The sequence below is a fragment of the Brachypodium distachyon genome, chromosome 4 (genome assembly GCF_000005505.3).
Source record: "Brachypodium distachyon strain Bd21 chromosome 4, Brachypodium_distachyon_v3.0, whole genome shotgun sequence".
Classification (NCBI taxonomy): Eukaryota; Viridiplantae; Streptophyta; class Magnoliopsida; order Poales; family Poaceae; genus Brachypodium; species Brachypodium distachyon.
Window position 1 is genome coordinate 6,857,231 of NC_016134.3, and position 25,125 is coordinate 6,882,355.

Genomic DNA, 25,125 nt, shown 5'->3' on the forward strand with positions numbered 1-25,125 from the left:
CATTGTTCGGTTCATTTCGATTGAATCTCAAATTATGTTGTTGTGTTTTCTACAAACATCAATTGTCGCATGCATTACATTTACATGTGAAAGTGAAAGAAATTAAGTGACCGTGACAACGCACGGACACTGTACTATAAGTATACTATAGCATGAGGGACCTAACCAAACTAATTTAGAGTTATAAAAATTGCTAGATTTTTCTATAAACTTGATCAAACTTTGCAGGGAAAAGATAGTTCCCAAAGTTGTTCCTACAACACTATTACTGCTTATTCTCATTTTCTACGAGCCCCGATTCTTTCTAAATCAATTGCACGTTTCAGAAATCATGGTTGCACAAAAAGTACAAGTGAAACTGTGATATTTATATAACGATTGTATTTTTGACAAGTTGATATTTCCCAAAGTCAAGGTTCTTAAATTTTGACAAGTTAATATAAAGTATACTAATATCTTTCACTTAGAAAAAGATATACAATAATGATATATGTCATGATGTCAAAATTTAAGAAGTTTAACTTAGAAAAAGATAGAACATCTCACGAAAGAAACGAAGGAAGTAAGAACTTTGCTTACTTCTCAGCCACCTGAGCAATAGACAACTCTTAAAATAAAATTAATAATTAGCACATATGCAAGATAAATTATACTTTCTCCATTCCTAAATATAAGATGTTCTAACTTTATCCCAATTCAAACTTCTTAAAGTTTAACTAAGTTTGCAGTAAAATCTAATAACATCTTCAATTCTAAATTAGTATTATTAAATCTGTCATTTATATTTTCATTATATACTTATAACTTATTTTATGCCGTAAATATTAATATATTTTTCTAAAAACATTGTCAAAGAAGTTTGACTTAGGACAAAACTAAAACATCTTATATTCAGGAGCGGAGGTAGTGGTACATTATATACTAGAAAGTTACATCGGCATAAACTAAAGTTGCAAGACAAAATTACTGTAAGTTTCATATTTTGCACTAATCTTCAAGGCATTATGTGGGTTGCTAAAAGAAAGAGCGACGAATAGAAAAATAGTCCAGTGTAGAATACTAAAAGCATTCTTTTTGTATTGGTTGGATGAGCCATTTTATCTGGGGTTGAAAAGGTAAGAGGTGGATGAGATAAGCCTATTTTGTATTTTGTGGGTCAGAACATACATCGCCTTACGGAGCAGGGCGGAGTCAGCAACACTAGCTTGATTGAACAACATGTTGTTTTGGCGTTGATAGGGATCGATCGGCCTACCGGGGTAAAGGATTTCCCCAAAAATTATTTACATCCTTTCCAGTCAGCTGCACCATCCAATTTTCAACTCACGTGGAAACGAGGCACCTCTTACAAACTTCGAGCTTCTTTTCCTTCGAAAATAAACTCCGAGCTTCCTGTCATCGCCTTGTTGTGAACCCCCGCCATCCAGAGAGAAAGCTGGCAGGGGATGCACATTGCTGATATTCTAACCTGACATGGGTTTCACAGAACATCCGTTATCCAGTTTGATTTTCTTATGTGAGACGTTGACTTCATCAGCCCAGTTTGCCGTATCAACATCTCTTTTGTGAGCACCGCCGGAGACGTGTGAAATATGGTCCGCATTGTGAGAGCACACTTGAGTAGTATTTACATGGTTGGCATCCATGAGGTGCTCAGCATTGTCATGGTTGACAACTGTGTTCGCCTTGCCTGGTTCTCATATACAAAAAATTAGATAATAAAAAATAAAAATAATTTAAAAGTGAAAAGTAACTGACCATTATGATCTGCACAGTCCCGCATTTTTTCCTCCTGTTCTGAATAAGCATGTTCCTGCGTAGACATAGTTAAACAGTAAACTTGTACGTGATAACAGCAACCATATGAATGCTTTTGTTAAACAAATTCATGAAATGACAGATGGCCAGCAGGTAAAGGCCAGTAGGCGAGATGACGTAAGCAGGAACACTGGCACATCCAAAGACACAATGGCGGTTGTCATCTTATTATTCATTTAAATTCATCCGGTAGAATGGTTAAAGTTTTCTTAAACAATCCAAAAGTAAAAATATAGCATAGATTAAGTTAAAACAAATCACTCGTCAAGTAGACTTTATCTGGAAGAACAAGCAGCAAACACTCACCTGGTTTTTTCTTGTCGGCGCAGTGACAAAATCATTAATAGCGCTACTGTTATTTGTTGAAAAGCTTGCTGTGATTGAATCAGGGTGCTGATATTCTGGAGGCCCTCTACACAGAGGATGATTTGAGTTCTCACCGTAGTGGCACCTCTCATGATTGGCTTCCAAAGGCTGGAGACATTGAAGGTCTTCACAAGTACCTGATTAAAAAAACCAGGGTCTGATTCAGCACCATTATTCTGGTGTTTAGAGAATGATTGAGCAAAATAAAAAGCAGAAGTTCTCCGATCCGCAGCCACAATTCCTCGCTGAAAGAACATTTAACTTATAGGTACGTGAGGTGGAAGATTCTGACCATTTCTTCTGACCCTAAATACACCCCATAGGTAATAGAGCATGTTCCATCCTGAAGCAGAATAAGGAAGAATAAGATCAATGATTGAAAGGTATTACTTGAATGGGTGAGCGAACTCTTACTTTGAAAGTTCTTTGACAGGATATTGGAAGGGAATATGAGCAATTCAGCTGTTTCAATGTTTCCTCTGAGCGCTAAATCATCCTTCAGCATATTTTCTACTAATTTATTGTAATGATTTTCATAGCTGCACAGAAAAGATAAGAAATTTAAACTAGATCTTTGTTTACAGTTCAACTAATATCCTTTCAAATGACTGAATAACAATATGAACAATGAGATGAGCTCCAAGGGAAGTACCTCTGGATATCTCTTGCAAAGAAGAAAAGACCAATACTGTCATATATAGGGACATTTTCATGGAACTGGAGGGGCCATAAATTCTGACGAGGAAGTTCCTCGAGCTGGATTTTAGAAGGGAATTTCTTTGCTATTTCCAGCACTTTTGGTGAAGCAGAAGATGATAAGTGCACTTGCAAACCCTCACAAAGCTCAGGCGATTTTCCAGTCCTCCATAGTTCGAAACAACCCCTATTAAAATACATTGAAATTAAAATGCATATCATGAAAAAAAGTACTTGCTTCACAATAACAATAGTATGAGATTGAGAGGTAAGAATATTACTGCCAAATGCAAGCCAACTCTGGAAAAGTTGGAGCTGTTCCTTCATCACTAGGTGAAAATATTGGTGTTTTGTCCGTCAGCTCAGTAGAATTGCTGTCCAAATATCTTCTTCCCATGGCAGATACAGCCTGATGCTCTTTGTATTTTAGCTCGAGACAATGTACAGAAGATGCACTGCTAGGAGTAGATATACAATTTCCCATCTTCTGTTCATTACTTTGCGCATGGCTACTGGAGTTACATGAAACATCTATAGGCTTATATAATGAGTTGTGACAAGGACGGCGTTTCAGAATTGGCTCAGGTTGATCTGCTGATCTCAAAATATCGTCTTCAGTAACAACCAAAGTAGTAGCTTCAGATGTTCTATTACTTCTGGCAGTTTGGCCATTGGTTTGCTCATTCAAAGGTTTTCTTGCAAACAAGCTAAATCTGTCAACAGGACAGAGTAATATAGAATGGCCCACATCATTACATCGTTCACAACGCATTGTTTGACTGCTGCTAGAAGCACGCGATTTCAAGCTAGGTGGGTTCTTTATCTTATCAACTCGTGAAGTATCTGGGTTCTGAATTACCTTCCTCTGTGCACCTGAACAAAGCAAACATGAGGATGTCTCAGCACTAGTTGGTACAAGCTTTCTCTTTGGTTCACTATGTGTTGAAAATTAAACTATAATTCTCCTACAGTGCAAACTATGCCATCAGAAATACATGATATACAACATATAAAGACATGAGGTCTAAAATTAATGTAAAAATAGACACGGGGCAAAAGGAGAAGGGAAGGAAAAAAAGAATGTACCAGAGTTCATACCGCCTTGTCTATAAGGCATGCCTAAATTATCCATGTTATTTCGATTATTAAGACACTGAGCTGCGGACTGTGCTTCCGAAGAAAATGGCGCAATCATTGATGCAGCATCGGAGGGGTACCCGGATATAGAAGCACCTCTCTTATCTGTTACATTTCGGTTCATTGGTGAATTCATCAATCTTGGCTCCTCACCATGTGGCTCACTTGAGTTTGGCTGTTTGAATGATGCTGACTTAGCAAGTGTGCTCATTGGCCCCTTTTGTTTTGTAATACAGGACAGAGGTCCCTTAAAATTTTTGGGCTTTGGAGGAACTTCAATTACTAGTGGTTTCACCTTAGGGACCTTTGAGTTGTTGAAAGAAATGGACTTCGAGAGTGAACCTGCAGAAACCGTGCTGATTATAGTTTTCTTCAATAGCAGCTCGTAGGAATGGTCCCCACGATGATGATAGATGTTGAAGATTCTACATTGTAGGTAAAGTTCCTCAACAGAAGATAATGATAATTTACAAATTTACCATGAAGAGGTGTTGCCTGATTATTTGCAAGTTTACCACAAAGAGCTGGTGCCTGATTCTTTCGAGCATGAGATAGCAATGAGGATAGCATTTGCCTAGTGGGTTCCTTTCCTTTCTTTGAATCCAACTTAAGTGAGCTTTCGTGCGACGGTGGAACTCTTTTTCTGGAGTCACCTTGCATCGATACACCTCCAGGTTCAGAAAGTTTTTCTCTAATCACTGAATTAATCCCTGCATCTTTTTCCGTCCTCGTAGAAGCCATACCATCAGGTTGATTTCTCATGTTTGGCTCTTTACTACCCACCATTTCAGCCTCAGAAGAACTTCTGCTATTTCTATCATTCACAAGTTTGTTCGTTTGTCCTTCAAAGGACTGTCCTTGAGAGGTACCAACCATTACTTCAAGTTTTTGTAGTTTCATCCTTTTCTTTGTAATTTCCACCTCGGATTGGCATGCTTCACACAACCACTTGACGTCTGGAACCTTTTCCATCATCACCCTCATACAATAACTGGAGGAAAGAAAAGGGTTCAAAACTTGAAAGCATAATAACACCACTGCTTACTGAGAACAAATTAAGCAAAGAAATGCTGAATTGAGAAGTTCAGTTCCTGCTATGTTGAACACAGAGAGGATAATGATTGTGTAAGCTTGTCATTTATCACTGTGCATAATAAAGTTGCTGGGCTTACAGTTTACATGCCAAAAAAAACGATAGCTTGACCTTAACCATGATGATACGCCATCCATCAAACAAGCATGACCAATACAGAAAAGGGACAGAGCAAAGAAATCTTACACATGCTCAGCACCATCATTGCATCTACCGCAAATGGCAAGCTTCTCCACCTCACCGACATCTCCACATATATCACATACTTTCACCTTTTGTCATTTAAAAAGAAGACCAAACACACAGTGATCAGAGTAAGAAGTACACCCTAATCGCATTTTACATGCAACCTTGAGCTGTAGTTAAGAGATAAACAGAACAGAGGAAACTTTAAATTTTGAACTCACATCTTCAATCTCTTCATAAGATTTGGCCTCAGTATGTGTATTTAACCTTTTGTTCCAAGCAGCCACATTAGACATGCCTTCTTCCTTCCTCTTAACAGTTATATCATTGCCCTGATTTTCTTCCCTCGAATCTTTATGGCCCACATTTCCATTATCCACTCTGTTCTCTGATGAAATCATGCCAACATTTACTTGAGATTCTTCTAGTTTCTTCTTTTCTATTTCTACCTCAGCTTGGCATTCCTCACACAGCCACCCGCTCTCTGGTACCTCTTTTATCATTACCCGCATACAATAACTGGAAAGAAAAATAGAGGTAGCAACTCCAAGAAGTTAAACAGCACAATCTTTAGAGAAGATAATATGGAAAAATAAACAAGTATATCACATTCCAAGGCAGCAAAAAGTGTAACTCCAAATATTATGGCATGCATTACAACAATCTTCACTGGCCAGTTTAAATGGAAGAGAATAAAATAAAGAAATCTCACGTGTGCGCAGCACCATCATTGCACCTACAGCAAACTGCGAGCTTCTTCTCCTTACCAACATCTCCACATATGTCACAGACTTTCACCTATAGTAAATCAATTAGATCCCACAATTCAGGTGATTTAACACCAGAATGGTAAGCAATTAGAGCAAGGAAAACGTTCCTTTCATGTTTTGATTGCAATCTGCTGTGGTGGTAAAAGACGACAGAAATTTAATTTAGAGTTCTGGGCTTACATCTTCAGTTTCTTCCGAACTAGTCTCCTCACAGGAGGCAATATTTTCTTCCGCATCAGACACAAGCTGGTTAATTCAAACGATTTCCACGGAATTAGATTTGCAGTAAAAATTCAAAGAGATATGGTATGTAGGTTGAATTGACCAACACGATTTGAAATAAAATCAATCACAACAAGAAAATACAAGTAAAGAACAAAAACAGACTGGGCATACACCGCTTGAAAAAAATATCTGATCATAGATGAAACAAACAAGCTGGAATAAACAAAATTGTAAAAAAGGCACTCACGTCATCCATCAAATGTAGCCTGTCCCTGGTTCTGGTTTAACAAGGTTCGGACTCACGGATGTGCTTTCTTCCTTGAGAGGGAAATTGCCCTAATAATTATAACATGTAAATTCAAAAGGAACAAGTAACTTCAAATGACTATTCCTAATCTGAGTTTCGAACTGCCAATAATCACTGAAAATCTGAAGAGTAAAAATTGGTGCTCCAGAAAACAAGCGTATATGCAATAAACCATATAGTATCATATACTCGACAATGGTAATGCAAAATATGTTGCTGTATTCCGTCAGTAATAAAAATAAAATATAGAACTGATTAGCTTGGTATGTATCAGATATTTATTTTGGTGATGCATTAAGTTTATTTATACCAGACAAAAGATTTGAAGAAGGATCGTATTTTAAAGCTAGAGGAAAAAGTTCAAACAAAGTGATGCATGAAGTTTAGTTGTTCATTCAACGATTTTGTTATAACCTGGATTCCAAGTGCAACTTCAGCACAGTGACCAAATAAATATACACATCGTGGTGGTTGTAAAAAACTGTATCGTGGAATTTATCAAAATACTATAAATGAAATAGCATGGAAGTGCTGAAGGAATTATATATGAAAAAGACATGTTTCAGAAAGGAAAAAAGCACCACCGCTGGACTTGATCTATGATCCCTTATATCAGGGGTAGAAAAAACTTGGGGAAGGGTCTATCTCTAAAGATTTCTAAGAGCAGATAGGAAAAAGACTATCAAAGGGAAATGATATTGTGTTCAATAATCGGAAAGTTCCAAAAAAAATTTGTAGGCTATCCATCTCGCTACTCATTGGATCTGTACCTAGTGCCCACTTCAGCAAGAGGTGATGCGGGATCCTTCGGCTATTGGGTGCAGCCAGTTGGAGATGGTAGCATGGGAGTTGCTCAACCAGTTTGGGTGGCCTACTAGTAATAGATTATGTGATGCTTGAGTTGTATCGTGTTTTCTATTATTTCTGAAAGATTGTATTAACATGAAATACGCTAATAATGGATGGCTGTGTGCATCAAATTGATGCAGAGGCCGGGGGGACTCCCTCCTTTTCGAAAGAAAAAAAAAGACTATCAGAACGAAGGATATCACTTCTTATTCTTGAACCTAATGCAATATCACCTTTCCTTTAAATAGAGGAAGGCCCAAGAACCCAATCTAAGAGAAGATGGACAAGGGAACACTAGATAACAAAACTATTTCCTAACAAACTAAATCATATTTACATCCTTTTGTGCCAGTCACTGCTGCCGGCACGTGTTATAACAACAGTGATGATACGTAACTTACTGTGAGCTCCATGCAATGACATCTTGGTCACCAAAAAAGGTGCATAATAGAACATGATTAGACCTTAAATTGTCAAGTAGTTATGCATAATGCACAGCCTCAAATACCAGGAATATACAAGAATGAACAAACAACGTAGAACATAACAGTTCCATAAGGGCATACATAAAAAGATGCAAATATTAGAATAATCATTTGAGTTACTCGCTTGGTGCCACGCAGGGGAATGACCAGAAGCAGATGGGGACTCTCCAGTGCGACCGGTAAAAAACCTAAATAATATATCCACAATGAATACACAGGTATAAATAATCAACAAACCAACCCTGTACACTTGATAATGAAATAGCTTGTCAAATCATTTTCCTACACCCTAGGTTAATCTGCACATAGCTTCCAGTGGCCATAATTTTTTCCATGTACAGATGAAGATGAACTCAAAACCTAAATTGACTGGCCGGGAAAGCAGTGAAGACCATAAAATTGTCCAAAAACCCAAGTCTAACATTTACAACATGAAAATATATAGGCGAAGTAAAATGACATAATAAGATAAGCCGAAAATAATTGTGTAACCCAATCCCAAATTGAGTGAAGCAACTTCCCCATGCTGGATGGAAATAGTCTACACCCCATAGAAACATCAATTTAATCCACTGGATGTCTACAACAATGGTTAAAATCACTCCGAAATCCAGTGTTTCATAAATTTTTCAATCTGAAATCATGCTTCATGCACAAGTTCGATGCCAATTTCATGTCCTTAGCATTCACGGATTTTACAATGCACATAGTAACAATCAGATCCACGAGAAACCACTCAATATAAGTTTGGAAATGCATTTTCGAAAGTACAGAGCGACGCATACCTATCGGTTGCGGATATAGGAGTTCCGGAGACCTAGCTAGAGCGTGTCTGCAGCTGTGTCCCTGTGTCCACTGTCCAGTGATGTCTCGAGGCCCACACCGCAGTAGGGAGAAGCACGGCTAGAGGTGGCAGCAAGTAGCAGGCCACGCTGTGGAGGAAGGATGCAGCGGCCGACGGTCACCTCCGCCTCGCCGACTAAACTGGACGGGGATGGCGCTGTTCGTCCGTTGCGCGGCTCCAGCGCGACACTTTCGGACGGAAGCGGCGGCGGCGGCGGCGAACCGCAGGCGGACGACGAAGGTCGTGGCAGGCGGTCGACTGGCTCCTCCTAAGCTCCCCCTCGCCGGTTTCTCCCTCACACGGCAGAAGAGTATGGCGATGGGCGACGGCGGCGTAAGCTACCTTGGATGAACCGCACGGCTGAGTAAAAAGGAAAGGGAAAAGGACGAGGCAAATTTGGACAAGCGGTGAAACACGATTCTATTTTAACAGTGCGTGTGGTCCTCGCCATCGATCAACACTAAACCAGTGTCACAGAGAGAGAAACAGAAAGAAAGAAAATATGCTTCTGAGTCTAATTTTAAAACGCTTAAACCATTCAGAAAAGAGGATAAGACAATTTTTTATTGCACTTGATTCTTCACATTTATTTATTTAATTTTATTCGTTTGAAACGTTAATTGCAAAACATCAATTGGAAGAGAGGACATAAGAGATAACCTATTGTCGAGTTAGAAAATTTTAGCACCGCGGCGTTCACCATATTATATATAAACAGACAATCTAACTAGGAGACGTGTGCAGCGTTGCCTTATTGTGCGGCGCGCGTCAATATTCCCGCGAGGGCGATCAAACGGCCAATTCGTTTCTTCCTCCCCTGATTTCTCCTTGCTTGTTCTCTTCTCCCACAATATCGCAGCGTCGCTCGATCTCCCTCAACGCAACAACAGCAGGCAGCGGCGTGGGACTAGGCGCCGCGGCGGCGCTGGATCAAGAGCGGGGGCGCTAGACGCAGGCGTGGCAGACGAGCAGGTAGGACCGCGGCGCCGTTGGAGGTGGCAGGTGCGGCAAGACTGGAGGAGGCACGCGCGCCGGAGTACAAGCGCAGGCCCACTGCGGCGCTGGAGGAGCCGCGGTGGCGCTGGATTCAGGCTGGGCGGCGGCGCCGGATCAGGGGCGGGGCCGCTGGAGGCAGGCGGGACGGAGGAGCAGGTAGGGCCGCGACGCCGTTGGAGGAGGAAGGTGCGGATGGACTGGAAGAGGCACACGCGGGGGATGTAAGGCCCCGGGACCGGAATTATGCAATTTAGCTCCAAATTGCTAACCTTTGCATAATTCAAGCCTCAGGTTCTTAACCTACGATAAACACTTCAATACATACATGCATTAATGTGCTCATCGCAGGGCTTTGCAACATGAATATCATTACCAAAACTCTACGGAAGAGAGTAATTACAAAGCTCGTACAAGGAGCAAAATAACAATTATTAGAAATAGAGGACACATGTCCCAACATTACACCATTACATCAGCGGAAGTCGAATTATGCCTGAGTACGGACAAGAATACAGCATGGCCTGAAGAGGCTGGAAGCTGGAAGGAAACCCGCCACGAGTCTCAGAACCCTGATCTGGATCTCCTGGCTGAACATCGAATCCAACGTCGTGCTCCACGAAGAAGCTAGCGGCTCACCTGCTCTGCTAGAACCTCTGAAGAAAACAATGTTGCAAAGCAACTGAGTACAAAGTACTCGCAAAGTAAATATGCAACAAGTCTCAAAGGAGGGATATGGTGGGGTTATGCAGTAGCAACAATATCTGGAGAGACACTCTAATAACAACGTCTAATAAGAGGATGAGAAGCGTCTACAAGGTGTAAGGTGATTAACCTAATTACTAAACACCAAACAACACAATCCTCATATCACTCCCTCAACCCCCTGTGAGGAAATGATCCAAAGTCACTCACACTTAAACAGTTTTAAGCATATCCATGATTAAAGGCTAATTACTACTCAAGTTGTTGAGATTAAGTTGGTTAAGTTCTCTATGATCAAGTAATGACCAACCAAGTCGTCCATAACCGCGGACACGGCTTTCCGAAAGATTTATCCCTGCATGGTGTGCCAATTTACTCGTACACGTTCGTCCAACCCTTGTTGCAACTCGAGTAGGAACACACAAAAGGTGTGTCGGCAGGATTAGGCGACACGACGTTTCCAAGCCCCACAACTAATCCAGGAAACCACCCAACTGAGTCTAATCCGAAACGAGAGCCCGGCCGAAGCGTCGTACGGAGTCAAGAGTTGCGAGGACAGCTGGTAGTGGTTCAGTGTCCACAGAATGACCACTCCAGACTAGTGCCGCAATCCTATATGAATGCAAAGTCACCAACAAGTCTCCAACACAACACCAGTGCATATGCATTATGCCAAATGGAACGTCCGAACTATGTGGCCCCTGGAAGAGCTGAGGATCAAGTACTAAGTCGAGGGGGAACCCATATATTCTCCCACGAGCGGTTAGCGCGAAGTTTCTTGGATCGGCGAAAACGAGAACTCAGTCCTTAGGTCGGCGCAAATGGAACAAATCACCAATGCGTTAGAGCACGGCCTCCCATCTTTGCCTTGTTATAGTTAAATATCATACCACGGTTTAATAAATTGCAATTTAAATACAAGAAGTAGCATGTGGATGAAGCAATTGTGGAACCCCAGATATAAGGACACTAGACTCGCAACTAAGCATGACATCTAATGACCAAGAACTATGGCAACAAGCAAATATGTGACAAGGTAATAGGACAAGTAACAAGACAAAGGCATTTGAGTAGAACTGACTAAAAGCTATGGAATCCTAGAGGCATCGTGACAAGACTGAGAACGTAACTTAGTGCAAGAATGAGAGAGAGGCATTGGGTATAAATCAACATGGTCAAGGAATGGCTGCTTGCCTGGAGTACTCAATTGCCCGGAATTGAGCAAGAATCTTGAAAGAAGAATACAAGTGTAGTCGTCGTTGTAGGAATCGAAGACTAGCGAGGAAGAAGCAAATACACCACATAAGAGAAAAATATAAGCATACAAGATACACATGGTAATGTTAAATGCGCAATCAAAGGATGATGCATGACATCTTAACAGTAAGTGAGTAGATGATACACTAATCATATTAAATGGATTGGAATTCCTAAAGCAATGGAATTCCAACTCCATAAGCAAGAGGTAAGGTGTTTTAGGCTAAACAGTAGGTTACAGTTGCTCAAACGTGAATGAGAATGCCATATTAGTATTCTTGCATTTTTGTGATCAATTTACATATCAAGTTCGCATGATTTGGACATGGGTAGGTGTAACACATGATTTAACAAAAATAGCACAAAGAACCGACAAGGTCGTGGTTGCACACACTAGTGGAACAAGATACCTGCAACTATCGACACTATCGGTACAAACACGGGCATCTCATACAACACATGAATATCAACAATCGCAACCTACGGGTCTATGCCGAAGATCGGTGGCCTCACGGGACGATCGCATGTTATACCTTGGACACGTGCGGCGTCGCAATGTAGAAGAAGTAGTCGACGTAGTCGAGGTAGTCGTACACAATGTAGCCGTCGTAGGCGAATTAGTTGTTCAACCGTCGCGGTCGTAGTCGTTCATGGCTCCGACTCCGGGGTTCGTCAGTCTTCGCGGCGCATGGCAAGGTCTTGGGCAGCGGCACGGCGAAGCACACGCGGAGCGGCGGCAACATCAGCACAGCAGCAAGCACATGGAGGCGCTGACCAGCAGGGCCCACACGTCAGGTTTCAAGCAATTTCAGAAAAACAGAAAAACAAAGGGGCACGGGCCTGCTTGTCTTGGGCCTGCGGGTTGGAGGAGATGGGCCAGGGGGGCTCGGCGACAGCAGCAAAGGAGGCCAGGGACAGAGCGGCACCGGGCGAGGTGGAAGGGGAGGCGCGGTGGAGGCGAGCGACGGGGAGGCGGAGCGGTTGCGGGCGGCGTGGCCAGGAGCAAGGGGAGGTGGAGCGGGGGAGCAAGGCAGGCGCGCGAGCGGCGGGAGCAGGGGAAGAGGCACGGCCGGGCGGCGCTCGGGGAAGCAGAGGGCGGAGCGGCCGGCGAGGTGGAGACGGCGTCGGCGGGGAAGCGGAGGGCGGAGTGGCGCGCGTGGAAGCCAGGTGAGGAGAGTGGGAGGCGCGCGCGCGGGGAGGCAGCAGGCATGCGAGGCCGGGGAGAGGAAGAGCGGCACGGCGCAGAGGAACGGGGGGAGCACGGGAGAGAGAGAGAGAGAGGCCGTGGGGAGAGGGAGCTCGGGGGGCGGCGCTGGCCAGGGGAGGAGGATCGGGCGCCTGAAGAGGAAGAAGAGAAGGGGATCGGGAGGAGGAAGAAGGGTGGCGGTGGCAGGAGGAAGAGAAAGAAAAAGAAAGAAAGAAAAAGAAAAAGAGAGGAGGGGATTAAATAGGTAGGGTTAGGGTTTGCTAGGTGGGCTTTTGGGCCAACAAAAGTCTCAAACAAAAATACGGTTTTTGCAATTTTAGATTTTCGCAATAATTAAGACAAGAGACGAGTGGTCTAATTAAACACGGAATTAATTTGTCAAACTCAAATTAGGATTTGTACAACATAGTTTTTTTTAGGTTTTCGCAAACACACGAAAAGGCAAGCACACGACAACACAAAAGAAGTGACATTTCGTGCAAACGAAATGTGAGATGATGCTAATGACATTGCATATATGCAGATGATGGCACGAGCACGACAACATGATGAAGATAAATAAATTACAAAACAGTCCAAAAGGGCTTAAAAGAAAAAGGGTTGCTCTCGGGCTGTTACAGGGGAGTACCAGCGCAGGCCCACGGCGGCGCTGGAGGAGCCGCGGTGGCGCCGGATGGAGGCTGGGCAGCGACGCTTCAGACTCGTCGTCGGAGCAGCTCAGGGTCGTCGCGCGACGCTGGATGCATGCGCCGCGGCAGAGCAGCAGCGGACGACTCACGTCCGCCTTCCTGCAACCCCTTGACCTGCCGGCAGCTCATTCCCTACGACAATGGCAGCACCGTCACCGATGACCAATGCCAGTACCGCGTCCAGTACCTCGACTGCTCGGCCTTGGCCAACACATACACATCCGACGTGCTCACGCTCAACCGGACCAAGCCTGTCGCCGCCATGGGCGAGTTTCGGTTCGGTTGTAGCCACGCGCTAAAGACCCCGAGCACTTCAGCAGCAAGACCATTGGGATAATGGCGCTCGGACGCGGTACCACAACATGACAACATGGAGCAAGAATAGGTCGTGTCGATGTCGTCATGGTGGAGATGTCGCCATGTCCGCATCTCTTAGTAGTGAGACACAAACGCTGGTAACCAAGGGATATTAACCTGGTAAACAAGTGACTAAGATGGTAAGCAAGCAATATTAATCTGGTAAACAAGTGAATATAACCTGGTAATCAAGCGATATTAACATGGTAAACAAGCAATGATAACCTGGTGACGAAGAAATATTAACCTGGTAAACAAGGGACCATAACCTGATAAACAATCGATAGTCTTTTTAGGTAGGTGCACGTTGATGCTCCGCAAACTGGTAACCAAGTGATATTAATCCGGTAAACAAGGGACCATAACCTGATAAACAATAGATAATCTTTTTAGGTAGGGGCACGTTGATACTCAGCAAACTGGTAAGCAAGTGATATTAATCCGGTAAACAAGGGACCATAACCTGGTAAACAAGCGACTAACCTGATGAACAAGTGACGTTAACCTGGTAAACAAGTGACAATAACATGGTAAACAATGGACTACAATGCGTACTAGTACAAGGGATGATAGCAATATAGATTTCCAGGCTTTTTATTTCTCTTTTTCATTTTTCATGCCAAGGCGCAAAAAGCCCATCGGTCGCACTGAGCCCGTCGCACTGCCCGCTGACGCATTCGGTTTGGCTAGCCGGCGCGTCCGCTTGCTGCACAACCCTACACACTCTCCGCGACATATATGAGAGTGCTACTTTTAGGGGACACTGGTGTATTGATGAGTTTTGTACATTTTAGATCGATCAAATTTGTATACTCTACCAAAAATGTCTAATTTAGAAGGAAAAAAAATCCTAAAGCAAATAGACCTAAGGCTGAGGCCACTTTCTTCGCTCGGACGGACCGCTGGACTGGAGCCACCGCAGCCAGGCAGTGGGCTCTGTAAGACATCCCCTGCTGGGCCAACGGGTGTTGCTAGGCCATCGTGCAAATGCGAATGCGGAGACGGTGCCCTCTGTCGCATTTGCACCCACGGTGCTAGCCACACAATCGGCTGTACTTTCATGGTCTGGTTAATTTCTCAAATTGGGGAAGTCCATTTTGATCAATAAATCTGTCGCGTCAAGACCTAGGGGCGCAGGCATGGGTCCGGTTGATTTGAGATGCCCTGTCCTTGCGTACTGCCGGGTCTGTCACAAAAGCACTGTGTTAGAAATAAATGAGAGGGAGAAACACATCCGTCTAAAATATCTCTTCTTCTTGCTCCCTTTGTTCCTCAAGCACGAAGCTTTAGGCCCTGTCTGCCATTGTTGATGGCATAGATCTAGAGATTGCATCTGTTCTTTGCAATCTCTTATTTTGCTTTTCTCGGTTTCATAGAGTTCCGAGGGTTGAAGGTACGTACATGGATCGTCCTTTTTTGTAGGGACAGGAGTACCGAATCCTCTTCACGAACTAACCCATGTACTTCTTTGTTTAGACAAATGGATCCACCAGATACATGTGGTTCATCATGCAGTGCTGCTGCCGATTGTGGGAACGTCAATGGCGGTAGAAGTTATGGTTCCAATTATGGACCCGAAATTCCAGAAGGGTCAATTGAGATTTGGAGCGAGGCTGGGCCATCCGTCGATGAGAGTGGTCTGTGCGAGTCTTTGAAAAGGTGTTGTTTCTTACTTTTCAAGTCCTGACGATTTGGAGGGAGGCTGTTTCTTTCTGTTCCTTATTTAGGAACGTACTTCTTGAATTTTGGTTCATAGTTTCTTGCGGGACAATGTAGTTGTACAATGTACATTAGTTGATGTTTTGCTTTGGAGGAGAATATGAACTAATGTTTAATGTACGTGAGTTTAGTTTGGTACAAATCAGTACACATGTTCATTTTTATTATTTATCAATTTTTGCAGGACCAGATTTAGTTCTTTGTAGTAACGAGTACTGCCATGAGAATCATGTAATTACGAAAAATGCATGTATAAAAAAATCTGTAGTTAGTGTACTTCTGAAGCACCCGTTGTGCGTTGTGTTATTAATGGAAATCATTTGTTCTTAATAATTTCTGATTATATGATCAAAAGATACATATAAAAAGTTTAATACATTGTACCACAATTTATTTTATTTCAAGTACTTATATTTCTTTTTTATCAATGCGTGTACGTAGGAAAAAGTTTGAAGCTGGTCCTTCTGCGCGACCTCCAGTACCTGGGAGAGCTGGACCCCTTGAGATCGCACTAAGAGGTTTTGCTCATAGGCGTGGTGAAAGTATATTGTTTGTGGAAACTGGTCTTTGCTTTGACTCCCTGCCTGAAGCGTACAAGTACTTCAATTTGTACTCATGGGAGGTTGGGTTTGGTATCCGTTATGGAAAAGGTTGCAATTACAAACGAAAATCGGGCCCTAAAAAAGATGTTGAGTACGGTACAATGCAACAGATTGTTTGTGGATGTCAGGTACTAGGTCTATTTGTGTTTTAGTACTTGTTGAATGTTGTGAATTCTGAAATAGTACTAAATGACGTTTCATATTGTAGGGTCTCCCGAAGAAGAAGAACACATGTTCAATCAGGTGTGATTGCAAGGTTATGATTAGACTTCTCAGAAGCGAAGACCATGGTTGGTACATTAAGGAATGCATACTTCAGCACAATCATCCGGTTTCGCGGAACGATGGAGAGAAGAAGTGTTGGCCTTCGCATAAGCATATAGATCGTTACACAAGGGAGTTGGTACGTAACTTGAGGGAGAACAATGTACCCCTTACAAAAGTGTACATCATACTTGGTAGTTATTTTGGTGCAGTTGAGGATATACCATTCAACAAGCGTTCATTGGAGAATCTTTGTAAGCAACTTTCTAAGGAAGAAGCAAATTCTGATGTACGGAAGACTATGGAGTTATTTTCCAAGATGAGAGACGAGGACCCATCATTTGTCTATACTGCTGATTTAGATTGTGATGGGAGAATTAGAACATTAATCTGGGTCAATGGCAAGAGCAAGATGGATTACAGGTATTTTGGTGATGCCATCACATTTGATACTACGTACAAGACCAATCTTTATGGCATACCATTTGGTCTGTTTGTCGGAGTGAACAATCACTTTCAGAGCATCATATTCAGCGGTGTGCTGATGAGACAAGAAACCATTGAAAGTTTTGAATGGATTTTCCGTGAATTCACATCATTAATGGGTGGTAAACATCCAGTTACTATACTTACAGGTACTTTAAATCTGTTGTACATGTACTTACAATTTCTGGATAGTTCATATGTACACCATTTAAGAGGTACATTTATAGTACATAGTTACATTTATGGTTTACATGTACTGCAGATCAATGTAGAGCAACGGAAGTTACCATTGAACGAGTATTCAACAACACAACTCACGGGTGGTGCAAGTGGCATGTTCTCAAAATGGCAAAAGAGAAGCTTGGTTCTGTTTACAGCAAGTACAATACTTTCAAAGCTGAATTCCATAAGCTTATCAACTATAGTATTACGGTTGTAGAATTTGAGGATGCTTGGGAAGAGCTAATTGGGAAGTACCACCTCAGAGATCATCATTTCCTAACTCCTATCTATGAAAGCCATCATCGTTGGGCAAAACCATACTTTGCCGGGATTTTCTGTGCCAAGATGACTAGCACCCAACACAGCGAGAGTGCAAATCATATGTTGAAAGGATATGTACCTCCAGGTGCTCCAATGCATTTGTTCGTGAAACAATATAACAAGCTAATTGCTGATTGTGTTTCCAAGGAAGATTCCGAGAACCAACGTACACGTATGGTACGTTAAATTTGTATGATTTGTCCGTGCAACTCAATTGTACCATGTTTTCAAGTAATTATGAATGCTATTGCAGGGGGGAGTTGTTCTCAGAACGGGATGGCCTATCGAGAAGCATGCTGCTACTGTGTACACAAGTAAAATGCTCGAGATGTTCAGTGACCATATATTTGACAGTGCAGCGTACAATGTCACTGAAATTGTGGAAAAGAAGACATACTTGCTTAGTCATTCGGATGCAAGCAGGAGAGAGAGGTGGTGCAAGGTACACTACGAGGTTACCATAAGTGACGATGGTGGTAAGTACAAATGTGAATGTGGACTTGCAGAACATATGGGCATGCTTTGTTGTCATGCAATTAGGGTAATGCTACAACTTGGCGTTCAGAAGATCCCTGAGGGCCACATATTAAAGCGATGGACCAGAAACGCGAGCGATGTTCTTCCTGATCATCTTGCTCATCTGTAGAAGGATCGTGGTTCGTTGAGGTCCCAAAGTTATCGACATGCGTCTCTGCACGTTGCAGCTCTTGAACTTGCTGCAATTGGTGACAAGAATACAGATGCGTACCATGATGTGTTGAAGTATATCGAAGATGGCAAGACCAAGTTTGCTGATATGTACCCACACAATGATGGGCGTAGTCTCGAAGAATTACTTGCTAATCCAATAGTTGACCCAGAAGAACCAGATAATTTATTGATTGTACCAGGACAGCTTCATCAAGGAGTGACACCACCTGCGCATAAACGTCCGAAGGCAGGCCAACCAACACAAGAGACAAGCCTCCTTATGAGTTGAAGAGGAAGAGAACAAAGTTCTGTACACTCTGCAAATTAAGTGGACACAATCGTTCTGTATGCAATGAGAACAAAGATAGAGGAACCGTGAAGAGGACAGAGCCTAAGTGCGGCAAATGTGGTCTGCCCGGTCATCGACGGAATGTCTGTTCTACTTCAGTAGATGTAGCACAGATTGAGCATGAATTAGGCAGCTAGCTAGTGTAATATGAGATGCAGGACCTTTTGTGCTTTCATGTGTTGTGTATGGATATATTGTTATATTCATGAAACTGCCATCCTCTGTAATGTCTGGAAGTTGGAACTTAGTTATATTGAGTAATGGACTTTACATTTTGCGTCTGTAATAGATGTAATTTGTTATATTCACCTGTTATATCATAAGTTTACCAATGGTCAAAGCTCGTACATTATTAGTATGCAATCATGGTACCTTGTATGTACCAGGACATGTACTTGTTGCTTATTTTCTTAATTCCGTTGATGAGTTTTTTTTATGTACTATGTATTTCACAATTCTTGCTGTAACATCCCAGAATTTTCCAATTCTGGAATGTTAAATAAAATAATTATTTTAATGAAAATATTGGCTTCGGAAATATTTTGGTTGTGAATTTCCGAAGAATTTGAAATTTTTAGGACTTATTTAAATTTTTCCACACCATGTTTGAATAATCAACAAAAGAGTGGATTAATTTGACTATCCAAATTATACAACATGGTTGGGACATTTACATAAGTTCAAAGTATTCTATTTGGAACCATTTGCATATTATGATTCTAGCCGAACTATTATTCGCATCTAGTAAATCCTATTTTCTTTCTGAAGGATTTACTAACACACTAAGATTCCAATTTGGATGCCATGACCATTTGAGAGCATCGTTGGAATATTTAAATGGATCAGAAATGTTCTCCAACATTTATCTAAATGTTAAAGGGAATAATATGACTTTCTAAGTATATGGTTGGAAAACATATTTAATGATTCGCTTATGTTTTTCCCGATATTTGCTTGGTCGTGTTCATTTTGTTTCCGAGAGAAAACTATCAAATATTCGAGAAGATGATAACGTGACATCCTCGTGTGCAAATGTTATTCCAACATTTATTCCGTCGTTGAGAGTGGGATAACGTGACTTCCCAAATATATATATAGTTGGAAACATCTGCGAGGGTTTACATGATTTGAGATTTGGTGTTATAAAGCTATTAGGGAATTTTATTGAACCGTATAATTATTATGAGATCTTCTTTGGAGTTCAACCCAATGGGGTATTTAGCTAAAGAAGGATTTTAGTGCAAAGTATGCCAACCCAATATGTTTATTGGAGTTTAAACTAATTTATGAACAAAGGTTTCATAATAGATTTCAAAACCTATTTTATGTATTACTTATAAAGCTCTAATGACATTTATATAAGCAAAAGTATTTTTACTTATTTTATTTTTGAAAGGATTCAAGTCCCAAAATTTCACACTTTAGAGAATTTAAATTTACAAATTTTCTGAAGTTTATTTGGACTTATTTGGAATTAGGAATCAAAAGTTATTAATAAAAAAAGAAATGAAAAAAAAGAAAAGAATGGACCGACCCAACTGGGCCGGCCCATCTCCACCGAACGCCCCAGCCAGCCACGAGCACGAGCTCGTGCTTCCTCCTCCTCTGCAAGTAAGAAATCCTTTCTTTCCGTATTTTCTTTCTTCAATTTCTTTCCTTTTCGCGCGTCTCTCTCCAAAAGGAAACCACCCCATAAATCCTCACCATCCCGGGAACCCATTCAGGAAATCAATTTGAAGTTTCCTCTAATTATCGCAGTTTCCAAAATAGGTGCCCCGAATGTCGGCCGTCGACATCCACGCCCGATCTCCCTCCTCGGCCACTATAAAAGGATTCCACACGCGTCACTTTGAGCCTTTGCCTCTCCTCTCCCTTTCCCATGTAGAAAGTTTGGCCTAAAAACCTCTGTACAGCCGGCTACGTCGACGTCTTCCTCCGTCGGTCACCACCACCATTGTTGCCGGTGAGATCACCCCGAACCTCCGTTCTTCGATTCCTTTGACCGGTAGACTCATGTGACCCTTACCTACCTTTGTGACAAGGCTTCGTGACCTCTTGATGCCGTTGGCCGCGCCGTCCCCGAACCCATGCCGAAGCCGCGCCCGGAGCTCCGCCCGTCGCCATCCGGAGATGCTACGACCGTGCAATCCGCGTCACGGTGTCTGCCTCAACGTCTTACACCGCCCCACCGAACCCTAGGTCAACATCATCGCCATCCTTCTTCAACTCCGGCGAACTCCGTGTCTTTTCCGGTGAGCAACTTTTCAGCCGCAGCAGTTTTGATTAGCCATGTTTACAAGCCCATATCTTTTGATCAGTGTATCATTTTTGTCCGAATATTTCTGTTGTAGTTAGAGCACGTCCACCTCTCTATACCAGACTAGATTTTATACCCCGTCTCCATGATCTTCAGTACGGCATCTTCGTTGGAAATTGCTATTCACAGTATGCTGTTTCTGGATTAGCCACCTTTCGAAATTCATATAAATTGTTCCATTGATCCGTTTGGTTACAAACCTTCTGTAGTTCATCAATTAGATCATGTTCTACGCATTAGTGTACATCTTGAACAACTTAGGATTCATCTACAGAGGTGCATTTTCAATCAAAAGTCGTATCTGTTAACACTGTCACATCAGTTAGCTATCTTCCGGAGCCTATATCTTTTGATCCATTACTTGAAACTAGATGATTCTTTCCTTCATGTCAAGATCAAATCCAAATCTAAATCATAGACCTATTTTAACACCTTTCAAAGTTCATACACACTAGTGAATCGTCGTTGCAAAACAGTACCTTCAGCAGTTTCCCACACATGGCCAATTCTAAGCCTTTAGTTATAGAAACTTTGTTATAGATTAGCCTGTTTTGTAAGCCTGTATATTTTGACTCACAACTCCTATTTAGGTTAAACCAGTGTCTTTTCAAATACTGTTAGATTTAGTTTAATTCATCCCATTGGCCCACTGTCTTTTGAAGCCATTAGTACCAGTACATTTTCAGTAGAATTTAGTATCTTTAATCTGTCAGAATCAGACTAGCCAGCTTTGCAAGCCAGTAGCTAATTCTCTGTAGATCCTTTTGGGATGCGACTTGTTGTGTTAGCAAGTAAAATCTTAATACTATACAGTAGTATATTTTCATCCCATGTTCTGGCATTTAGCACCATTTTCCAAACATCCAAAGTATCTAAGTTATAACAGTTCATATAGACTTAAATTCCAGACTTAGCCACACTAGTCCCTACCCAACCAAACTTTGTACCTGTTAACACTGTCTTATTGATTAGCAATGTTCCAAAGTCCATACATGTTGATCCATATTTTCAAACCAGTTCATTCTTTCTGTACTAACTAGAGTACACCAAACTCTAATTTCTGGACCACTTTGTACACCTTCCAAAGTTGATCTACAGTAACCCATGACCCCTAGAAAATTGTATCTGTTAACAGCCAATGACTTTACCGTTTCAACTCTGATAGAACCCAAGCCTTGTTCCTACCTCTTAGATCTATGACTAGGACAACCTAACAGTAGTTAGGTACTGTTTAATTTAAACTTTGTACGTTGCTTTGGTTCTTTATTTGGAGTTATGATTTGGAGTTGTCGAATGGTTATTTATTATTGCTTTTCGTTCTTCGCGATAGATTATACGGAGTGCGGTAACTGTGAGTATCGAAAAGAAGAAGAATACAAAGACACTAATCAGGCAAGTTCACTTTGATCATTTACCCATTATTTTATTGTGCACTAGATTTTATTAGTTGCATTGTCAGGATTATTATTGTATCTATGCTAGCTATGATCTGTCCTACTAGTATTGGATACCTTTGTCATGACCCTCACCACCAATTGCCATCGTAGTAGTAAAATGCTATGCTATGATAATATACGAGGGTGGTATTATTACAAATATGATACTATTGAATTACAATATGATTTTCCTAGTGTATGGCAAAACAAGTAATTCAATGAATCGTCCTGGGTGGGCTGCTTTGAGTTTTTGGATGTCGTGACGTTAGGTCCATTTCTATGGGGGCCCCTGAGTCGTCTCTCCGTGTGATTCGGGAGCGTCAATGGTCGTCTCCCCGTGCGATTCGGGGAGCGCCTGCGTCACAATGTGGGATGCCACCCGGGGTAACCAGAGACTGGACTAGTTTCCTGTTTAGTAACTTCCAGTACAACCACATGGTATTATGGGCTCTGCCGGGATGGATGTAAGAAATATGAACCTGGATCCGAGGTGACATCGGTATGTACAATGTGGGTTGAAACGCGTCCCTCAGGTGGTTTGGGGGAATATGTTCTGAAAATTCCTGTAATCGATGACGTTGCTACTCTACCCTGAGGACAGCAAGGGATTAACACGTCGATTTCTTGTGGGTAAAGTGTACCACCTCTCGAGAGTGTCAAACTAAGTACTTAGCCGTGTCCCCGGTTACGGACAATTATGAGCAACTAGATATTGGAGCTGTAAGGAAGGTCTCACTCATTCCAATTTCATAATAAAACGAATGGATTGAACTGGGTAGGAGCATTGATGTTTCTACTCAATGTGCCTAGGTTAATAGGAGCATGGGTGTTTCTACCCCGTGTCCAATAGAATCAAAACTATTTGTTTAAAAATGATAGGATGAAACAATGATGCTTTTATGCAAATAGCCAAAACCCCACCTTGCCAAATACTGCATGTACTTGATAGGATCTGTTATAACCTTTTGGTGAACTTGTCAATACATTCAATGTATTGAACCCCTAGTGGCTGCAACGTTTAAATGTTGCAGGTGAATCAGGTGAAAAGTGAGGTACGAATTGTTAGGGTTGCGAGTTTACATTCCAACATGTTTCGACTGTGGAGTTGTTATGGGACTCCTGTATCTTCTGCCTTCCGCTGCAAGATTTTATTTTCTTTTGAGATAACCCATGAGGTTATGCAATATGTAAGTTACTACTAAATTCTGGATCAATGCGATGTAATATATATTTGACCTTTGTATCTTGATATTACATCGTGAAACTGTGTGTGCTAGCGAGTCGATCCAGGGACTAGCACAGTAAGCACAGAGATCGAACCCTTGGTGAAGGGGGATCGCTTCACTTGCGTTCCCAATAGTACAATTTTATGTACAAATGTGCTATAATATTTCCAATGTGTACTCCATTTACGTTGTGCTCATTTAAGTAAAACACTTCTACATTATTTTTGTACTGCAGTGCTTCTTAGTGTATCATGGACGAATTCTGATCTCGGATGTACTTGGTACAGGCATGATGCATGTTGCTGATGCTGTTCGTCAGCACCTCTTACCTTTGCTGTTTATTATAACTCAAATTATATGACCAGGTATTGCTAAAAATGAGGTACGAATTTAGTACCGCTATAACTCAAATATTTCAATCGATGGGCCCCTTGACAATTCAAATTGGTGGTTTCGGAGGGAAACCTATAATTTCGGAACTTCACCATTTTGAATCGAAGGGAGGGAAAATGCAACTCATACACACTTGCTGACAACCATCCCTATAAAAGACGGTGCTATCATGCTTGCTCTCCTCTGTTTTGTGCCCTACTTCCAATTTTTCTATCTCATCCAGTGGGCCAATTTTTCTATCTCATTCACTGGACCAATTTTTCTATCTCATTCAAGAATGAACAGCTCCGGGAATCGTTCATCTTTGGAGTCTCATGTGTTTAGCGCTTCGTCCGAATCGTCAGTGAACTGTCTTCTTGCATGGATGATCAGGTACGTCTACTCATTTACGTACATTATGATTATTGCAGTCAATTGATTCGAAATCAGCAGGTCATCTCTGGTTCTGATGAGGAAGATGGGTACGTCCCCGACATAGAGGAAGCTGACGATTCCTCAGATGATGAGAACGAACATATTTCAGATTTGGCTGAAGAATCAGACTATGTAAGCATTCTATTCTTTTCGTACCTATTTATATTGACCAAACTCTTGCATTCTAAATTTGGTTTCAAGGAGTATGAGTTCCAGGACAATCCGATGCAGAAGATGAACGCACCTACATTCCTTAATGTCCATCATGAGGACGCAGTTGTAGGAGAAAATGCACTCAGTCCAGCCAGTCCAGCGGAAGTCAATCAGATTGAAGTTATTGAAGTGTTGCACGCAGATGCACTCCAAGCTGCCGACAAGTCAGATGCAGGTTCAAGTACGGGGGCTCCGTCTAAGGTACAATATTTTAAAGTGGGAAGAGACGGAGGTGACAAGAAGCGTAGAAAATGTGATTAGGTTGGTAATGTTATGTTCTATGATATTGCATTATGTTAGTACATGCAGGTACATGTATTATAGAGCATGTACCTGGATGTACCCTTAAGTACGCGGCTGGACGTTGTAGTAGTACAAATTAAGACATGTCAAGTAGAATGGAATTTTTGGGTACTTCGTTTGTGAAGAAGTAACTTGTAAGATGGTTTATGTTCTTATCATTTTGCATGTCGTTACAAGAATTAAGTT

At 41.8% G+C, this 25,125-nt stretch overlaps 1 protein-coding gene across 2 annotated transcripts; it reads right to left on the bottom strand.

Moving 5' to 3' along the window:
- Positions 1–963: 963 nt before the first annotated feature.
- LOC100845718 lies at positions 964–9,167 on the bottom strand. 2 transcript variants are annotated; one of them, XM_010238981.3, is made up of 16 exons: positions 8,718–9,167; positions 8,053–8,120; positions 6,539–6,627; positions 6,247–6,312; positions 6,009–6,094; positions 5,518–5,815; positions 5,297–5,382; positions 4,497–5,008; positions 3,967–4,359; positions 3,162–3,753; positions 2,837–3,067; positions 2,599–2,723; positions 2,477–2,527; positions 2,125–2,321; positions 1,759–1,813; positions 964–1,696 (listed from the first exon to the last, which is right to left on the bottom strand). In XM_010238981.3, exons 3-16 carry the CDS (start codon positions 6,545–6,547, stop codon positions 1,464–1,466), a joined length of 2,934 nt encoding a protein of 977 aa, XP_010237283.1. In that variant the 5' UTR covers positions 6,548–6,627; positions 8,053–8,120; positions 8,718–9,167; the 3' UTR covers positions 964–1,463. The 2 variants fall into 2 exon arrangements, 1 of the variants encoding a protein (XP_010237283.1); XR_002966036.1 differs by having other exon boundaries at positions 1,548–1,690; positions 2,125–2,527.
- Positions 9,168–25,125: the final 15,958 nt, after the last annotated feature.